The 17,178-nt window shown below is 44.0% G+C and overlaps 1 protein-coding gene across 1 annotated transcript in view; it reads right to left on the bottom strand.

Annotated features, from left to right (window-relative positions):
• LOC137652047 (uncharacterized) overlaps nucleotides 1-17,178 on the bottom strand; it is a 67,002-nt gene that overhangs the window by 10,242 nt on the left and 39,582 nt on the right. The window contains exons 4-5 of the mRNA XM_068385259.1: nucleotides 3,632-3,799; nucleotides 3,004-3,401 (exon numbers count right to left, since the gene is read on the bottom strand). Of these exons, the coding sequence (XP_068241360.1) occupies nucleotides 3,004-3,401; nucleotides 3,632-3,799 (566 nt within the window). The remainder of the gene's footprint in view (nucleotides 1-3,003; nucleotides 3,402-3,631; nucleotides 3,800-17,178) is intronic.

Genomic DNA, 17,178 nt, shown 5'->3' with positions numbered 1-17,178 from the left:
CCAGACATTCTTACTCCCATCCTAGGCTGCTGTTGCAACCACTACCTTAAATGAGATGCTTCTTGTTTTGTGAGGAGGCTAGGTATGCTACATTACCTGCTGAGTCACTCCCACAGGTGCAAAAGGAAACTTATTGAGTAATTTGTGAGAGAGAGAGAGAGAGAGAGAGAGAGAGAGAGAGAGAGAGAGAGAGAGAGAGAGAGAGAGAGAGAGAGAGAGAGAGAGAGAGAGAGAGAGAGTCCCAAGGAGTGGTGAATATTCCTTAATTGGTGAGAGTGAGCACGCACCAACTGGATAATGTGCTCCAACAGGAGAGCACAAACGCAAACAGTAAAGTTCGGATAATCTGAAGGCCGCTCATGAATAGGAGAGTGTTCATAACCTAATGAGTGCAAATCCACAGGAATGTGTGCTAACAAGGAGGCTTGCATTGACATGAGAATTTCCAGTTCAAAAGATTTTACTGGAGAATCGGGAAACAGCGGCATTCCCCTAATTCAGGACCCAGCATGCCCATTAGTTAGCCAACAAGTGTACCATGAAGATCACAGCCTCTGCACTGGACAGAACCAACTTGCTGTACTTTGCTAATGCCTCATGATTTCTGAGATTTGACAACAAATAAATAGTGGCAAAGTGGGGGACAGCACCAAACCACTAGTTGATCTAGGAAGCCACCATGGCAGCAGATGCAGGGGCTGAAAAAACTGTGCTCTCAGCCTCGAGTATCTCCACATGCAATGCTGCAATCAATATAGAAACAGCGAGATCAATGAGAAGAGGAGACGGACTCGCATCCTCAAGTACAAAGAATCTCCTCTGTCAAGAGAGAAGATGAAGGTGAATCTTCCTCGACCAGCTAGACAGCAGTGCAATCTAAGCCATGGAAACCTGAGAATTCACTCTGTCATAAGCCACACATGCAAGTTCCAACAATGGCAACTCCCTTTCAATCTTTGATCCTTAAGTGAACCAAAACACAAATCAGTGACCATCCAACCTAGTAACAGGAACCAAGGTTGCCTATCCAAATTCACTGCACTCACGAATGAGTGCAAGAACATTGACAAACGAACATCCGGTCTCACGATTCTCCTCCTCTGAGGGAATGAAGAAGGTCGTTATAAGGGTATTGAAAACCTGAGCTGCCACCAGTGTGGATACTCTAGTGAACAGCCAGGGAGCACTGCACAGTACAAAACATAGGGACTTGAACTGGTACAATGCTCCATTGAGGAAGCAGAGGCACTTCTGGGAGATGGTGAATGGATCCTTGCAAGTATGTACCCTTCAAATCCACTGAAAGCATGAAATTGTCTTTACATGTACTGACAGAATTTAATACAGATCATACCATTTTCCAGCCTGACCCTAGTTCAGGGGAGAAATGTCGATGACTGCTTTCCAGCCACCCCTGTTGACATCACCAAGAATCGTTGACTGTAGAAGACCGGAGATATGTCTCAAATGACTGAGTGCATTCTTCTCAAATATCCCTCTTACCTTTACCAACATGTTAGCAGATAGTTTGCGAATGCTATCGGTCTGCATAATAGGGGGGACCGGTACTCCAGAAAAGGTTGTATAGTACCTGTTCCAAAGGATGCACTTTTCCCGATGTTCGACACGTCTCTGCATGATAAGCATTCCACTATTTGCGGCAGCAGCAAAAAGGAACTCCAACACCCGAATACCCCTCTAACTCCCTTGTGGCTTCCTTCCTGAGCTGGCTAGGTTGGGAGCCTCAAAACTGCAGTACATGCACATGATCCTTCTGAGTGGAAGAAGTTACAGGTAGTCCTGATTGGAGTCTAAAGAAGCTTGAGACAACCTTCTTCCCCACAATCCTGCAGGCATGGCCATAGACACCGTCGAAGGGTCAGAGGCCTTGAAAGAGACTGCACTGAATCAGATCTTCCTACAAAGCACCCTCAACTTCACTGCATCCTGCATGTGACTCTTCGGAAGGAGAGAGGTGGCTGCCAGCACTGATGTATTCTGCAGTGTCAGTGGTGATTCTAGACAATAAGAGATCCGTCCCCTTCAAATTCCAGTTTACTCAATGGTTTACTGTACTGACTGGTGTGCCAGGAAGATCACTGGTTTTACACCAGACAAAACAAGGCTGCTGTTCTCTAAAGAGTCAAAAGTTGATAACGCAGTTATCTTTATAAAGTATGTTATGGTGCCTGACCACTGGTCAAACCAAGAGATTTTTTGGAGGGCTACCATGGCAGAAGACTCCACGGACGCTGAATCAAAAGTCGAGAAGGATGCATCTTCTGGTCAAAGTCTCCCCTTCAGTGAGCACACTGTAAGGTCAACCTGAAGAAGAATTTCTTTATGGATTGATACATTAATTTGGTGGGGTTTTAGATATAATTTTGCGATGGAATTAGACTGATAGACTGAAACATCAACTCTTCATAACTTGCGTATAGTCTTGTATGGTGTCGTGGGTGGGTTGCGGATGAAGAAAGCAGATGGGAGGGGCGAAGGCAACACAGCTACATTAATTTTAAAGAATGTTTCCTGTGTGCTTTGACTATTGATTATGCATGGAAACATAAAAACACACAAAAATGTCCCTTACACAATCAGGTTGGCTGAAGAAGGGAGGGGCTAAAATCAAGGGGAGGAACTATTCTTGTTAAATTATCCTTTCGGTGTGTTATACAACCATGTATCATATTTCTGGTACATCATACACCCTTGTACATGACATGTTTTGAAAGGGTTAATCAACCTTTAGAAAGAACACAAAAGAATGTCCGTACTCAATGGCCAAAACAAAGGTGAAGTAAGTGTCTTAGATAGAAGAGAGGATGAGGCTACTCACCCACACTCATCACCTGCTGTTAACCACTTTGTTAATGAATTCGACAGCCATTCCTGCTCAGATGAACACAATCCCTATTTTAAGAGCCGAAAGGTTTGTATGTGCATAGATACAATTTCTAAATTTATCAAATCCTTTCATTCACAGTATGAATTTCAACGTACTTCAACAAGTCGTCTGCAGGTACTCTCCAAGCCTTCCCAGTTTCAGTATTGATGAGATGTTTATATTTCAGAACCTCTCCTGAGCAGATGTCATTGCTTCCCGTGCTTTTTCCACTACACCTTAAGTGAATCTCTGAGATATTTTCTTTCAAACTGTCATTCACATTTAGCTCACTGCAGCTTTCTGAACTTGACAAAGATTCATTTACGGACTTCACTTCTTTTTCGTTTGAATTCTTGAGATTACCTTTGCATACAATTTCACTATGATGCATTGTTTGTACTTCAGCACCCGCAAACTTCAGACAATTCACAACGTGGTTAAGAATAACATGACCACGATGTAGGTTTACCGGATCTGTCTTCTTACTAGATGTATCATGTGTAATAACAACTTTCTTGAAGAGAGAGAAAAAGTCAAATTAGAGATGAAATATATCATAACAGGAGTCATACTTTCAGCATATGCTGTCCAACCATTTACTACTTATACTGATAACAAACAAAGAAGTCTTGAAAAAATTAGTACTTCACAATTTTTTAAATTTCAATTTTGGTTCTACAGTCATAAAAATCTACTTATATTATACTGTACAGTACTTATCCATGCACATTAAAAATGATTTACCTTTGAATGAAGCACACTGGACATCCCATATTTTTGGCCCACTACAATTACTGCAGTCAGGGCTGACTTTATCATCTCATCTCGAAGAAGTGAGAAACACAATAAGTCCTTTTCCATGAAAATTTTCTCCACAGGAATATTTGAATTTTTAAGAACTTTTGTTGTATTCTGAAATTATAAAAAAAGACAATTAGTGTACAGTACAACAATTTATACAATCAATAATAGTGTGAAAATTGAAAGGAACCAAAAAACCAAAACTGAATATTAATTGTAAAATCAGTATTCGTTTAACTGTGCCTACTTGTTCCGACGGAGTCAATATTAAATGCCATCTAAATAATGTAAAGGCATTTTCCATTACTCAAAAGTTCACATAACTACGAAAATGAAAAACTATGTTCCCAACCAATTGTTATCTACATGCTATGATCAAGTACAAACAAGATGACACATCAAGAAAAGATCTATGCAGAACTGTAACTTAAATTCACAACCAAAATACAGCACTAAATGAGGTTCAAAATATAACAAAAGCTTTAAAGTAATTTGTATTTTTTTCACCTATACAACCATGAGTCTTTTGAATAGGTAAGACTGCTTGAAGCTCTCAAAAGTCTTACCTAATTAAAGGACAATAGTTTGTATACATGTAGGAACAATCGTGTCTACTATGTGCTATGACAAAATACTCTTATGCAATATAGTACTTTTTGTTAAGCTTTACACAAGGGGTACAGTATCATAATTGTCAAAGCTTTCATGCATACTGTACAATGCACTAATTTTTCTTATCACACTATCTCCACATAGGAGAAGCACTAGTGGTAATGAGAGTGGCCTTAAACTAGAGAAGTCTGTGTTGAGTTAATGTGAGAACCAAATCCTGCTCAGCCAGCGGAGAAAAAGGAGGCTGGTTCTGGATGATAGCTTGAATTTGATATTAATGTCATAAGAAGTGCAATATTCATCACATCAATAAGTTAAACAAAAACCTTTCATTCAGAGGTTGTCTTTTCCAGTTAGGCCTTCTTTTTCAAACAAAGAATCCAATAGTCTCACAATAGTTTAATATCTTTTTGCTTGTTCTCAAGTTATAATGACATGAAGCCATCAGCAAGTGAGATTAAGTCTGATCGGCTATGGCTGCTCTATAACCGTCATCATTTTCTTTAAAACATAAATGAGAAATTAAATTCTTTTCATAATTTGAATCACACAATCCAAAGGGTAAAAAATTATCCTTTACAGTGTCACTTTGCTCCGAATAACACTGTCTTGTACTTTTCATTCCTTCTCTTCAGTTTCTCCTCATATAAATGTAAGTTATTGGTCTCATTAAACTACATGACAAAAAAATTTGTAGCACATTGTTCCTCACAAATCATTTCGTATAATTCCCCTGATCTTTGTTCAGTCCTCTCTTTTTCTTCCCACTCTCCCCTCTTTTACACTGACAATCTCTTCTTCTGACACTGCTGGCAAAACTTGGACATTTGTATATAGGAGCTACCACGGACTTCTTTTTCTATATACTACCTTTATATTTTCTACATTACTCTGATAAACATCAAGACTAAAATTTGATTCTTGAACTCAAATTTTACTCAAATTCCGATACACTTTCCGTCCACTTAAAATTTTATTTTCCACCAGCTCAATGAGTCTTTCTAATAACATGTTATTTTGATAATAAAATAAATTTTTGAATATACTTACCCGGTGATTATATAAGCTGCAACTCTGCTGCTCGACAGAAAACTCTACGTAAAAAATCCGCCAGCGATCGCTATGCAGGTAGGGGGTGTACTTCAACAGCGCCATCTGTCGTGCAGGTACTCAGTACTCATTGTAAACAAAGAACTCAATTTTCTCCTCGGTCCACTGCGTCTCTATTGGGGAGGAAGGGAGGGTCCTTTAATATATAATCACCGGGTAAGTATATTCAAAAATTTATTTTATTATCAAAATAACATTTTTCAATATTTAACTTAGCCGGTGATTATATAAGCTGATTCACACCCAGGGGGGTGGGTAGAGACCAGCAATAAATGTTTACATTAATATGAGCTAAGGATTTTTTATTTCATTTTAGAAGTTATCAAAATAACAAAAATAAAATAAATAAGTACCTGGTAAGGAAGTCGACTTGAACAATTACTCTGCCTTTTTAAGTACGTCTTCCTTACGGAGCCTCGCGATCCTCTTAGGATGCTGAGCGACCCCTAGGATCTGAAGTATGAAGGGTTGCAACCCATACCACAGGACCTCATCAAAACCTCTAATCTAGGCGCTTCTCAAGAAAAGAATTTGACCACCCGCCAAATCAACCAGGATGCGAAAGGCTTCTTAGCCTTCCGGATAACCCAAAAACAACAATAAAAACATTTCAAGAGAAAGATTAAAAAGGTTATGGAATTAGGGGATTGTAGTGGTTGAGCCCTCACCCACTACTGCACTCGCTGCTACGAATGGTCCCAGGGTGTAGCAGTTCTCGTAAAGAGACTGGACATCTTTAAGATAAAAAGACGCGAACACTGACTTGCTTCTCCAATAGGTTGCGTCCATTACACTTTGCAGAGATCTATTTTGTTTAAAGGCCACTGAAGTTGCGACAGCTCTAACTTCATGTGTCCTTACCTTCAGCAAAGCTTGGTCTTCCTCACTCAGATGGGAATGAGCTTCTCGTATTAACAGTCTGATAAAATAGGATAAAGCATTCTTTGACATAGGCAAAGATGGTTTCTTAACTGAACACCATAAAGCTTCTGACTGTCCTCGTAAAGGTTTAGTTCGTCTTAAATAGAACTTAAGAGCTCTCACAGGGCATAAGACTCTTTCTAGTTCATTTCCAACCATATTTGATAGGCTTGGAATATCGAACGATTTCGGCCAAGGACGAGAAGGTAGCTCGTTTTTGGCTAGAAAACCAAGTTGTAAAGAACATGTAGCCGTTTCAGATGAAAATCCGATGTTCCTGCTGAAGGCGTGAATCTCACTGACTCTTTTAGCTGTGGCTAAGCAAACCAGGAAAAGAGTCTTTAAAGTGAGATCTTTAAAGGAGGCTGATTGAAGCGGCTCGAACCTTTCTGACATGAGGAATCTTAGTACCACGTCTAAATTCCAACCAGGTGTAGCCAAACGACGCTCCTTCGTGGTCTCAAAAGACTTAAGGAGGTCCTGTAGATCTTTGTTGTTGGAAAGATCTAAGCCTCTGTGACGGAAGACTGATGCCAACATGCTTCTGTAACCCTTGATAGTGGGAGCTGAAAGAGATCTTTCTTTCCTCAAGTATAAAAGGAAGTCAGCTATTTGAGTTACAGAGGTACTGGTCGAGGATACTGATACTGACTTGCACCAGTTTCGGAAGACTTCCCACTTCGATTGGTAGACTCTAAGGGTGGATGTCCTCCTTGCTCTAGCAAACGCCCTGGCTGCCTCCTTCGAAAAACCTCTAGCTCTCGAGAGTCTTTCGATAGTCTGAAGGCAGTCAGACGAAGAGCGTGGAGACCTTGGTGTACCTTCTTTACGTGTGGTTGACGCAGAAGGTCCACCCTTAGAGGAAGAGTTCTGGGAACGTCCACTAGCCATCGAAGTACCTCGGTGAACCATTCTCTCGCGGGCCAGAGGGGAGCAACTAACGTCAACCTTGTCCCTTTGTGAGAGGCGAACTTCTGCAGTACCTTGTTGACAATCTTGAACGGGGGGAATGCATATAGGTCTAGATGCGACCAATCTAGGAGAAAGGCATCTATATGAACTGCTGCTGGGTCCGGGATTGGTGAGCAATAAATTGGGAGCCTCTTGGTCATCGAGGTTGCGAAGAGATCTATGGTAGGCTGGCCCCATGTGGCCCACAGTCTCTTGCACACATCCTTGTGTAGGGTCCATTCTGTTGGAATGATTTGTCCCTTCCGACTGAGGCAATCTGCCATGACATTCAGGTTGCCTTGGATGAACCTCGTTACTAGAGAAAAGTTTAGATCTTTTGACCAGGTGAGGAGGTCCCTTGCGATCTCGTACAACGTCATAGAGTGGGTCCCTCCTTGCTTGGAGATGTACGCCAAAGCCGTGGTGTTGTCCGAGTTCACCTCCACCACTTTGCCTTGAAGGAGAGACTTGAAGCTTTTCAAGGCCAGATGAACTGCCAGTAGCTCCTTGCAGTTGATATGCATTGTCCTTTGACTCGAGTTCCAAGTTCCCGAGCATTCCCGACCGTCTAATGTCGCGCCCCAGCCCGTGTCCGATGCGTCCGAGAAGAGAACGTGGTTGGGAGTCTGAACAGCCAGGGGCAGACCCTCTCTGAGGCTGATACTGTCCTTCCACCAAGTCAGGGAAGACTTCATCTTCTCGGAAATGGGGATCGAGACCGCTTCTAGCGTCTTGTCCTTTTTCCAGTGAACAGCTAGGTGATATTGAAGAGGACGGAGGTGTAGTCTTCCTAACGAAACGAACTGTTCTAGGGATGATAGCGTCCCTATCAGACTCATCCACTGCCTGACTGAACATCGTTCCTTCTTCAGCATGTTCTGGATGCATAACTGGGCTTGACTTGTTCTGGGGGCCGACGGAAAAGCCCGAAAAGCTAGACTGTGAATCTCCATCCCTAAATACACAATAGTTTGGGATGGGACCAGTTGGGACTTTTCCATATTGACCAGGAGACCCAATTCCTTGGTCAGATCTAGAGTCCACTTTAGATCCTTCAGACAGCGACGACTGGAAGAAGCTCTTAGAAGCCAGTCGTCCAAATAGAGGGAGGCTCTGATGTCCGCTAAATGAAGGAATTTGGCTACATTCCTCATCAGCCTCGTAAACACAAGAGGAGCTGTGCTTAGGCCAAAGCACAGGGCTTGAAACTGGTAGACAACCTTTTCGTAAACGAATCTCAGAAAAGGTTGGGAGTCTGGGTGGATGGGGACGTGAAAGTATGCGTCCCTTAGGTCTAAAGAGACCATCCAGTCTTCCCTTCTGACCGCTGCTAGAACGGACTTTGTGGTCTCCATGGAGAACGTCTGCTTTGTGACAAAGACATTCAGCGCACTGACGTCTAGCACCGGTCTCCACCCTCCTGTCTTCTTTGGCACTAAGAAGAGACGGTTGTAGAAGCCCGGGGTTTGATGGTCCAGGACTTTGACTACCGCTCCCTTTTTTAGTAAGAGAGACACCTCCTGTTTCAATGCTCGTCTCTTGTCTTCTTCTCTGTACCTGGGAGAGAGATCGATGGGAGACGTTGCTAGAGGGGGTTTTCGTACAAACGGGATCTTGTAACCCTCTCTGAGCAACTTCACAGATTGTGCATCTGCGCCTCTCTTCTCCCAGGTCTGCCAGAAGTTCTTGAGTCTGGCTCCCACTGCTGTCTGAAGAAGCTGGCAGTCAGACTCTGCCTTTAAAGGACTTGGTTCCTTTCTTCTTCCCACGTCTCCCTTCGGCACGAGCACCTCCTCTGCTGGAGGCTCTGCCACGAAAGGGCGGAATAAATCTGGACGCTGGAGTGTCCATCCTTGGTCTTGACAAGGTAGGCAAAGGGGTGGCTTTGCGGGCAGAGGACGCAACCAGGTCATGGGTGTCCTTCTGTATCAGAGAAGCAGCAATCTCCTTAATCAAGTCCTCTGGAAAAAGGCACTTAGAGAGAGGAGCAAACAGAAGTTCTGATCTTTGACACGGTGTCACTCCAGCTGACAGGAAAGAGCAAAGGTTCTCACGCTTCTTGAGGACTCCGGATACGAACGATGCCGCAAGCTCACTAGATCCGTCACGTATGGCCTTGTCCATGCAGGTCATAATGAGCAAGGAAGATTCCTTCTCAGTCGGGGAGATCTTCCTGCTCAAAGCTCCCAGACACCAGTCCAAAAAGTTGAAGACCTCGAAGGCTCTAAATACTCCTTTCAACAGATGGTCTAAGTCCGAAGGTGACCAGCATATCTTAGAGCGTCTCATGGCTAGCCTGCGGGGAGAGTCTACAAGACTTGAGAAGTCGCCCTGGGCAGAGGCAGGAACTCCCAAGCCGAGAACTTCTCCCGTGGCATACCAGACGCTTGATCTGGAAGAGAGTTTAGCAGGGGGAAACGTAAAGGCTGTCTTCCCTAGACTCTTTTTGGACTGCATCCAATCTCCTAAAACTCGTAAAGCTCTCTTGGACGAGCGTGCAAGGACGAGTCTAGTAAAGGCAGGCGAGGATGACTGCGTACCTAAAGCAAACTCTGACGGAGGAGAGCGCGGAGCCACAGACACAAACTGGTCCGGAAACATCTCTTTGAACAGAGCAAGAACTTTTCTAAAGTCCAAAGAGGGTTGCGTGGACTTGGGTTCGTCAAGGTCCGAATGTGGTTCGTCAACGTGTGCCGCATCGTCATCATCAGAGAGTCCGGTCGCACAGGTGCACGCGTGACTGAACCGGACGCAACGTCATGGAACTGTTGCCCAGTCTGTGAGCTGGCAACAACCATAGCAGCGCGGGGACGCACAGCGTCTACTCCAGACTGTCTAGTCTGATGTGGGCGAGCAGAGGCCACCACACTGGGTTGCGGAGGTTGACGCACCGCATCAAAACAAAAAAACTTTGACGGTTGTTGTACCTCGCGAACGTCAACGGAAGGTTCCGTGCGTCGCTGAACGTCAACATGCGGCTGGCAGGGTACACTGGAACGCATAGGTGGCGGGACTCTCTCAGCTGGAGTGCGCAAGAAGGTCGCCTCAGCGTCCACAGGACGCACAACCGTGGTTGGTTGTAGGTAAGGGGTTGGTGCAGCAGCAACCTTCTCCGCACGAAAGTCCTGCATCAGAGACGTTAATTGGTACTGCATGGTCTGCAGCAAAGACCACTTAGGGTCTGCAGGAGCAGGTGCGGCGACAGACGGTGTAACTGCCTGAGGCGGTACCGCTTTGCCTCTCTTAGGAGGTGAGCAGTCATCGGAAGACTGCAGCGAGTCCGAACTGACCCAGTGGCTACAACTGGGCCGTTGGACTTGCGCGGAAGGGACCGACTTGCGCTTAAGAGGTCGTGAGACCTTGGTCCATGGTTTCTTACGAGAAACCTCTTCCGCAGACGAGGAATAAATGGGCTCTCTCGTCTTTGTGTGGGTGGGGCGATCTTGGGTAGATACGCCCGAAACCACGGAGGGAACGTCTGTTCGCTGATTAAAGCCTCTCGAACCCATTGGTCGTACGACATTGCTTCTCCCCTGGACTTGGGAGCTTGCAAGAGGTCCCGGACTAGGAGGACGACAGGCACGAACAGACGAACCCTCAAGCGCAACACTATCCACAACACTATCACTCACTATCACTTCCCACTGCACTCTTACACTTCAGCTCCTTGACGTCCGCCATGAGCTGGTTACGGTCACTAGCCAAGGACTCAACTTTCTCACCCAGAGCTTGGATGGCACGCATCATATCAGCCATCGAAGGTTCCTGAGTGCCAGAAGGGGGATTAGGAGCAACCACTACAGGGGAAGGAATAGGTTGTGGGGCATGAGGAGAGGAAAAATCAACGGAACGAGATGAACTTCTCCTGACTCTATCTCTCTCTAGCCTACGTGTATATTTCTGGAATTCGATAAAATCGAATTCCGAAAGCCCAACGCATTCCTCACATCGATCTTCCAATTGACAGGTTTTATCCCGACAATTGGAACAAACAGTGTGAGGATCGATAGAGGCCTTCGGAAGACGCCTTGAACAGTCCCTAGCATTACACTTCCTGAATTTTGGGACTTGAGAAGGGTCAGCCATTTTGAATTGGTCAAAGGGGAATTCAAAAACTATCCAAAGTCATCAACAAATAATCCGATATCAAAAAAAGAAGGCAAGGATTTATTGAAGAGAAAGCCTGCACAGCGAAAGCTCAAAACTAGAAACGTGTACTTCACCAAATAGTTGTGAAAACAAATCCAGTTAGCAACAGCGAATTTAGTAGGTCTTGCCGGTAGCACGACAGAGAGAAAATTGAGTTCTTTGTTTACAATGAGTACTGAGTACCTGCACGACAGATGGCGCTGTTGAAGTACACCCCCTACCTGCATAGCGATCGCTGGCGGATTTTTTACGTAGCGTTTTCTGTCGAGCAGCAGAGCTGCAGCTTATATAATCACCGGCTAAGTTAAATATTGAAAACTTTGCTTTCATAATATTCATGCAATTGGTTCTCTTGGTATTCTGTTAAATGCCTCCTATGAATCAATAAATATTTGGCATAAATTCCTATAGTTGCCATATTATAATGACAGCCTATGTTCTTAAAATTTCTGTAGATGATATAGAGTAACTGATCCAGTATAGGTATCCATTCACTATTTTGAACATTAAGTCCTGGAGTACAATTTAACTTTTTAATCTTACTTAAGATTTAATCCAGAAGCTATTGGACTCAGACAGAATTCTATTAAACCTATCGTGACTTCAGGACAGGTTGTATTAAGACCTGAAAAGGGGTATTGAATGCATCTTCCTCATTCTCATGAGTCTTATGTCTATCCACTGATTGTCCACATCTAAAGTATTTGCTCCTTTATCCTCCTAATTGGTAAGTGATTTACACATTCTTTAGTCTTGATCAGCCCAAAATAGCAATCCATAACCTTACAAATAAGGTCACCATCTGTTTCATGACACCATGTGAACCTCTAAAATCCACTAGTTACTAACCACTTTCACTTCATAGATTCCTCTGGTCCAGCATCCCTAATTATTGCATCTTCAAAGTAAAAAGTCCATTCAATTTAAAACGAATTCAACGTTTCCATTATCAAGCAAAATACTTTAATTGAAGTACATACCACTTCACTCCCATTTTATAGCTGGTACAAACAACATGAAAAATGGTTATTACTGTTAAAAGCTAAGATGTTAACCTAATTGTAAAATCAGAATGCTACATGGCTTAGAGCATCAATATGGAAAAACACTCCTACACAGGAAAAGGAACTTATATATAAAAGGTAAATCACCTTCCAGGAAAAGGTCAGGTAAATGGTTAGTCTTATATAAATTAGCATGTTTGTGTTAAAAACTGGGTCTAAGCACTAAACATGAACCTGAATTTCCAATCCGAGACAACAATTCTTTAAACTTCTCCATAAGGAAGATAAAAAGTTGAGGTCTGTAAACTGCCCTGGAAGTACAGTATCCACTTTTTCTGATTTGGTAGGATAAGATATTCCAAACTTACCTTAAACCATTTATCAGGGTATATCTCGGCAATAAGGTTATGCAAAGATTGTAAAGGTGGTACTTTCTCACTTTCATTGTCTGACTTTTGAGTTTCCTCTTCTTTATTTTCCTGTTCTGCTGAAGAATAAGCGTGAACATCAGCTGATTTCTCGGTTTGTTTACCTTTGAAAAGGGGGTAGCAGTGGGAATGTGTAACCTCTTATTAGATTTGGATATGCTACCAACTATATCAACCTGGTTGAAGTTATGTGAGATGAGTGAGTGGCTGAGTTTGCAAGCAAAAAGACAAAACTTTCATCTGACACATAATGAAAAAGATCAAAATTATTTGAAACCGTGTTCACCTCTCAGAATTTAAAGGAATCATACGATATGCCATGCCATCCACATAAGTAATATGAGACTGATGATAAGTGCTTATTTTAGCGAATGAAAGGCTATAGGATAAACCAATCCATTCGGTCTTCTACCTCATAATCTAGAATTGTGGTATTGCAAGGGTTTAGCAACAGAAGGAGCATAAGTATGTAAAAATGTTATTTTCATTAGTAAAATAAATTTTTGAATATACTTACCCGATAATCATGTAGCTGTCAACTCCGTTGCCCGACAGAATTCTATGGAGGGATACGCCAGCTATCACAATACTAGAAGGGGGTGTACTAACCAGCGCCACCTGTGGCCAGGTACTCAAGTACTTCTTGTTGACACCTCCTCAATTATTCCTCGGTCCCACTGGTTCTCTATGGGGAGGAAGGGAGGGTCAATTAAATCATGATTATCGGGTAAGTATATTCAAAAATTTATTTTACTAATGAAAATAACATTTTTCAATATTAAACTTACCCGATAATCATGTAGCTGATTCACACCCAGGGGGGTGGGTGAAAACCAGTGTACAAGATTAAAGGATAGCTAAGTATCCCATATTTCATATAACAGTTATCTCAAATAACAATGAAATAATAGGTACCTGGTAAGGAAGTCGAATTGAACCGTTACTCTGCCTCTTTTTTAAGTTCGTCTTCCTTACTGAGCGCAGCGTTCCTCTTGGAGGCTGAATCAACCCAAAGGTGCTAAAGTATACAGGGCTGCAACCCATACTAAAGGACCTCATCACAACCTTTAACCTCGGCGCTTCTCAAGAAAGAATTGACCACCCGCCAAATCAACAAGGATGTGGAAGGCTTCTTAGCCGACCGTACAACCCATAAAAAGTATTCAAGAGAAAGGTTAAAAGGTTATGGGATTATGGGAATGTAGTGGCTGAGCCCTCGCCTACTACTGCATTCGTTGCTACGAATGATCCCAGGGTGTAGCAGTACTCGTAAAGAGACTGGACATCTTTGAGATAGAATGATGCGAACTCTGACTTGCTTCTCCAATAGGTTGCATCCATAGCACTCTGCAGAGAATGGTTCTGTTTGAAGGCCACTGAAGTAGCCACAGCTCCCACTTCATGTGTCCTTACCTTCAGCAAAGCAAGGTCTTCTTCCTTCAGATGAGAATGTGTTTCTCTAATCAGAAGCCTGAATAGTAAGAAACTGAGTTCTTAGAACTTGGAAAAGAAGGTTTCTTGATAGCACACTATAAGGCTTCTGATTGTCCTTGTAAAGGTTAAGACCTTTTAGATAGAACCTAAGAGCTCTAACTGGGCAAAGAACTCTCTTCAGATCATTCCCCACCAAGTTGGACAGGCTTGGGATCTCGAACGACTTAGGCCAAGGACGTGAAGGAAGCTCGTTTAGCAAAAACCGAGCTGCAAGGAACATGTAGCCGTTTCAGATGTGAAAACAATGATCCTGCTGAAGGCGTGGATCTCACTTACTCTTTTAGCTGTTTGTCAAGCACACGAGGAAAAGAGTTTTTAATGTGAGGTCCTAAAAAGAGGCTGATGGAGAGGTTCAAATCTTGATGACATAAGGAACCTTAGGACCACGTCTAGATTCCAGCCTGGAGTGGACAACCGACGTTCCTTTGAGGTCTCAAAAGACCTAGGGAGGTCCTGAAGATCTTTGTTGGTGGAAAGATCCAAGCCTCTGTGGCGGAAAACCGCTGCCAACATACTTCTGTAACCCTTGATCGTAGGAGCTGAAAGGGATCTTACTTTCCTTAGATATAACAGGAAGTCAGCAATCTGGGTTACAGTGGTACTGGTTGAGGAAACTGCATTGGTCTTGTACCAGCTACGGAAGACTTCCCCTTGAGACTGATAGATTCTGAGAGTGGATGTTCTCCTTGCTTTGGCAATCGCTCTGGCTGCCTCCTTCGAAAAGCCCCTAGCTCCTGAGAGTGTTTCGAAAGTCTGAAGGCAGTCAGACGAAGAGCGTGGAGGATTGGGTGTACCTTCTTTACGAGAGGTAGACTTAGAAGGTTCACTCCTAGAGGAAGAGTCTTGGGAATGTCGACCAGCCATGCAGTACCTCTAAGAACCATTCTCTCGCGGACCAGAGCGGAGCCAACCAACGTCAGCCGTGTCCCTTTGTGAGAGGAGAACTTCTGAAGTACCCTGTTGACAATCTTGAACGGCGGGAATGCATACAGGTCGAGGTGGAACCAATCCAGCAGAAAAGCATCCACGTGAACTGCTGCTGGGTCTGGAATCGGAGAACAATACAACAGGAGTCTCTAGGTTATCGAGGTAGAGAACAGATCTATGGTTGGCTGACCCCACAGGGCCCAAAGTCTGTTGCAAACATTCTTGAGAAGGGTCCACTCTGTGGGGATGACCTGACCCTTCCGTCTGAGGTGATCTGCCATGACATTCATACCGCCCTGAATGAACCTCGTTACCAGTTAGCTTTCGATCTTAAGACCAGATGAGTAGGTCCCTTGCGATCTAGAACAACTTCCACGAAAGAGTCCCTCCCTGCTTGAAGATGTAAGCCAGGGCTGTGGTGTTGTCAGAGTCTACCTCCACCACTTTGTTAAGCTGGAGGGACTTGAAGTTTATCAAGGCCAGAATAACCGCCAACAACTTCTTGCAAATGATGTGAAGTGTCCTTTGCTCCTGATTCCATGTTCCCGAGCATTCTTGTCCGTCCAAAGTCGCACCCCAGCCCATGTCTGATGCGTCCGAGAGGAGACGGCGGTCGTGTTTCTGAACAGCCAAAGGTAGACTTCCTTGAGAAGAAAGCTGTTCTTACACCACGCGAGAGAAGACCTCCTCTCTTCGGAAACAGGAACTGAGACCGTCTCTAGCGTCATGTCCTTTATCCAGTGAGCAGCTAGATGATACTGAAGGGGGGGAAGGTGGAGTCTCCCTAACACGATGAACAGGGCCAGAGATGAAAGTGTCCCTGTTAGACTCATCCACTACCTGACTGAGCATCGGTTCCTTCTCAGCATGCTCTGGATGCATTCTAGGGCTTGGAAGATCCTTGGGGCCGACGGAAAAGTCCGAAAAGCTCGACTCTGAAGATCCATACCCAAGGAGACAATGGTCTGGGATGGAACGAGCTGAGACTCCTCAAAATTGACCAGGAGGCCCAGTTCCTTGGTCAGATCCATAGTCCATTTGAAAAACTCCAGACAGCGACGACTTGTGGGAGCTCTTAAAAGCCAGTCGTCTGACGGAGCCGGACACAAGATCATGATACTGCTGCACAGTCTGTGAACTGTCAATCATGGCCAAGCGAGGAAGTACAGTGACAACCCGAATCTGTCTAGACTGTCTGGGTCATACAGACAACTCCTTAACGGGTTGCTGAGGTTGCCGCACTGCGTCACAACAAGTCACTTCTGTTGGTTGTTGAACGTCTTCCCCGTGACACATTGACTCCGTAAACAAAAAATCCTCTAACAAGGACTAAGCTTGGACTGCATGTCATGCAACACAGCTCAAGGTCTAAGGGAGCAGGTGTGGTAACAGACGGGATTAGCGACTGAAGTGGAACCATTACCTTCCCTGGAAGCATGTTAAGCTTAAATAAAAGTCCATAAGAGGTTATGCAGCTAAAGGCTCCCTCCAAATGACAGAGTCCTCAAGGGAATATCAGAAGGAGGGAGAAAAGAACTTTCTCATCTACAGGGACCTTATCCTAGAAAAGCTAAGTTCTCTGAGTGAGGGTTCACTGGTGCAAAAGCAGCAGACTAGAAGGCAACGTAATGAAACTGCTTGACAGTCTAGTGAGTTGGCAACAACCCAAGATGTGTGACTGAGAAGCATGCGGTAAGGTATGCAGAGCATGATGTATGCGGAGTATGCTGTATGCAGAGCATGCTGTATGAAGAGCATGTTGTATGCAGAGCATGCTGAATGCAGAGCATGCTGAATGCAGAGCATGCTGAATGCAGAGCATGTTGTATGCAGAGCATGCTGAATGCAGAGCATGCTGTATGCAGAGCATGCTGAATGCAGAGCATGCTGTAAG

The sequence above is a fragment of the Palaemon carinicauda genome, chromosome 13, assembly GCF_036898095.1.
Source record: "Palaemon carinicauda isolate YSFRI2023 chromosome 13, ASM3689809v2, whole genome shotgun sequence".
Lineage (NCBI taxonomy): Eukaryota > Metazoa > Arthropoda > Malacostraca > Decapoda > Palaemonidae > Palaemon > Palaemon carinicauda.
This window is presented reverse-complemented; position numbering and strand designations above follow the sequence as displayed.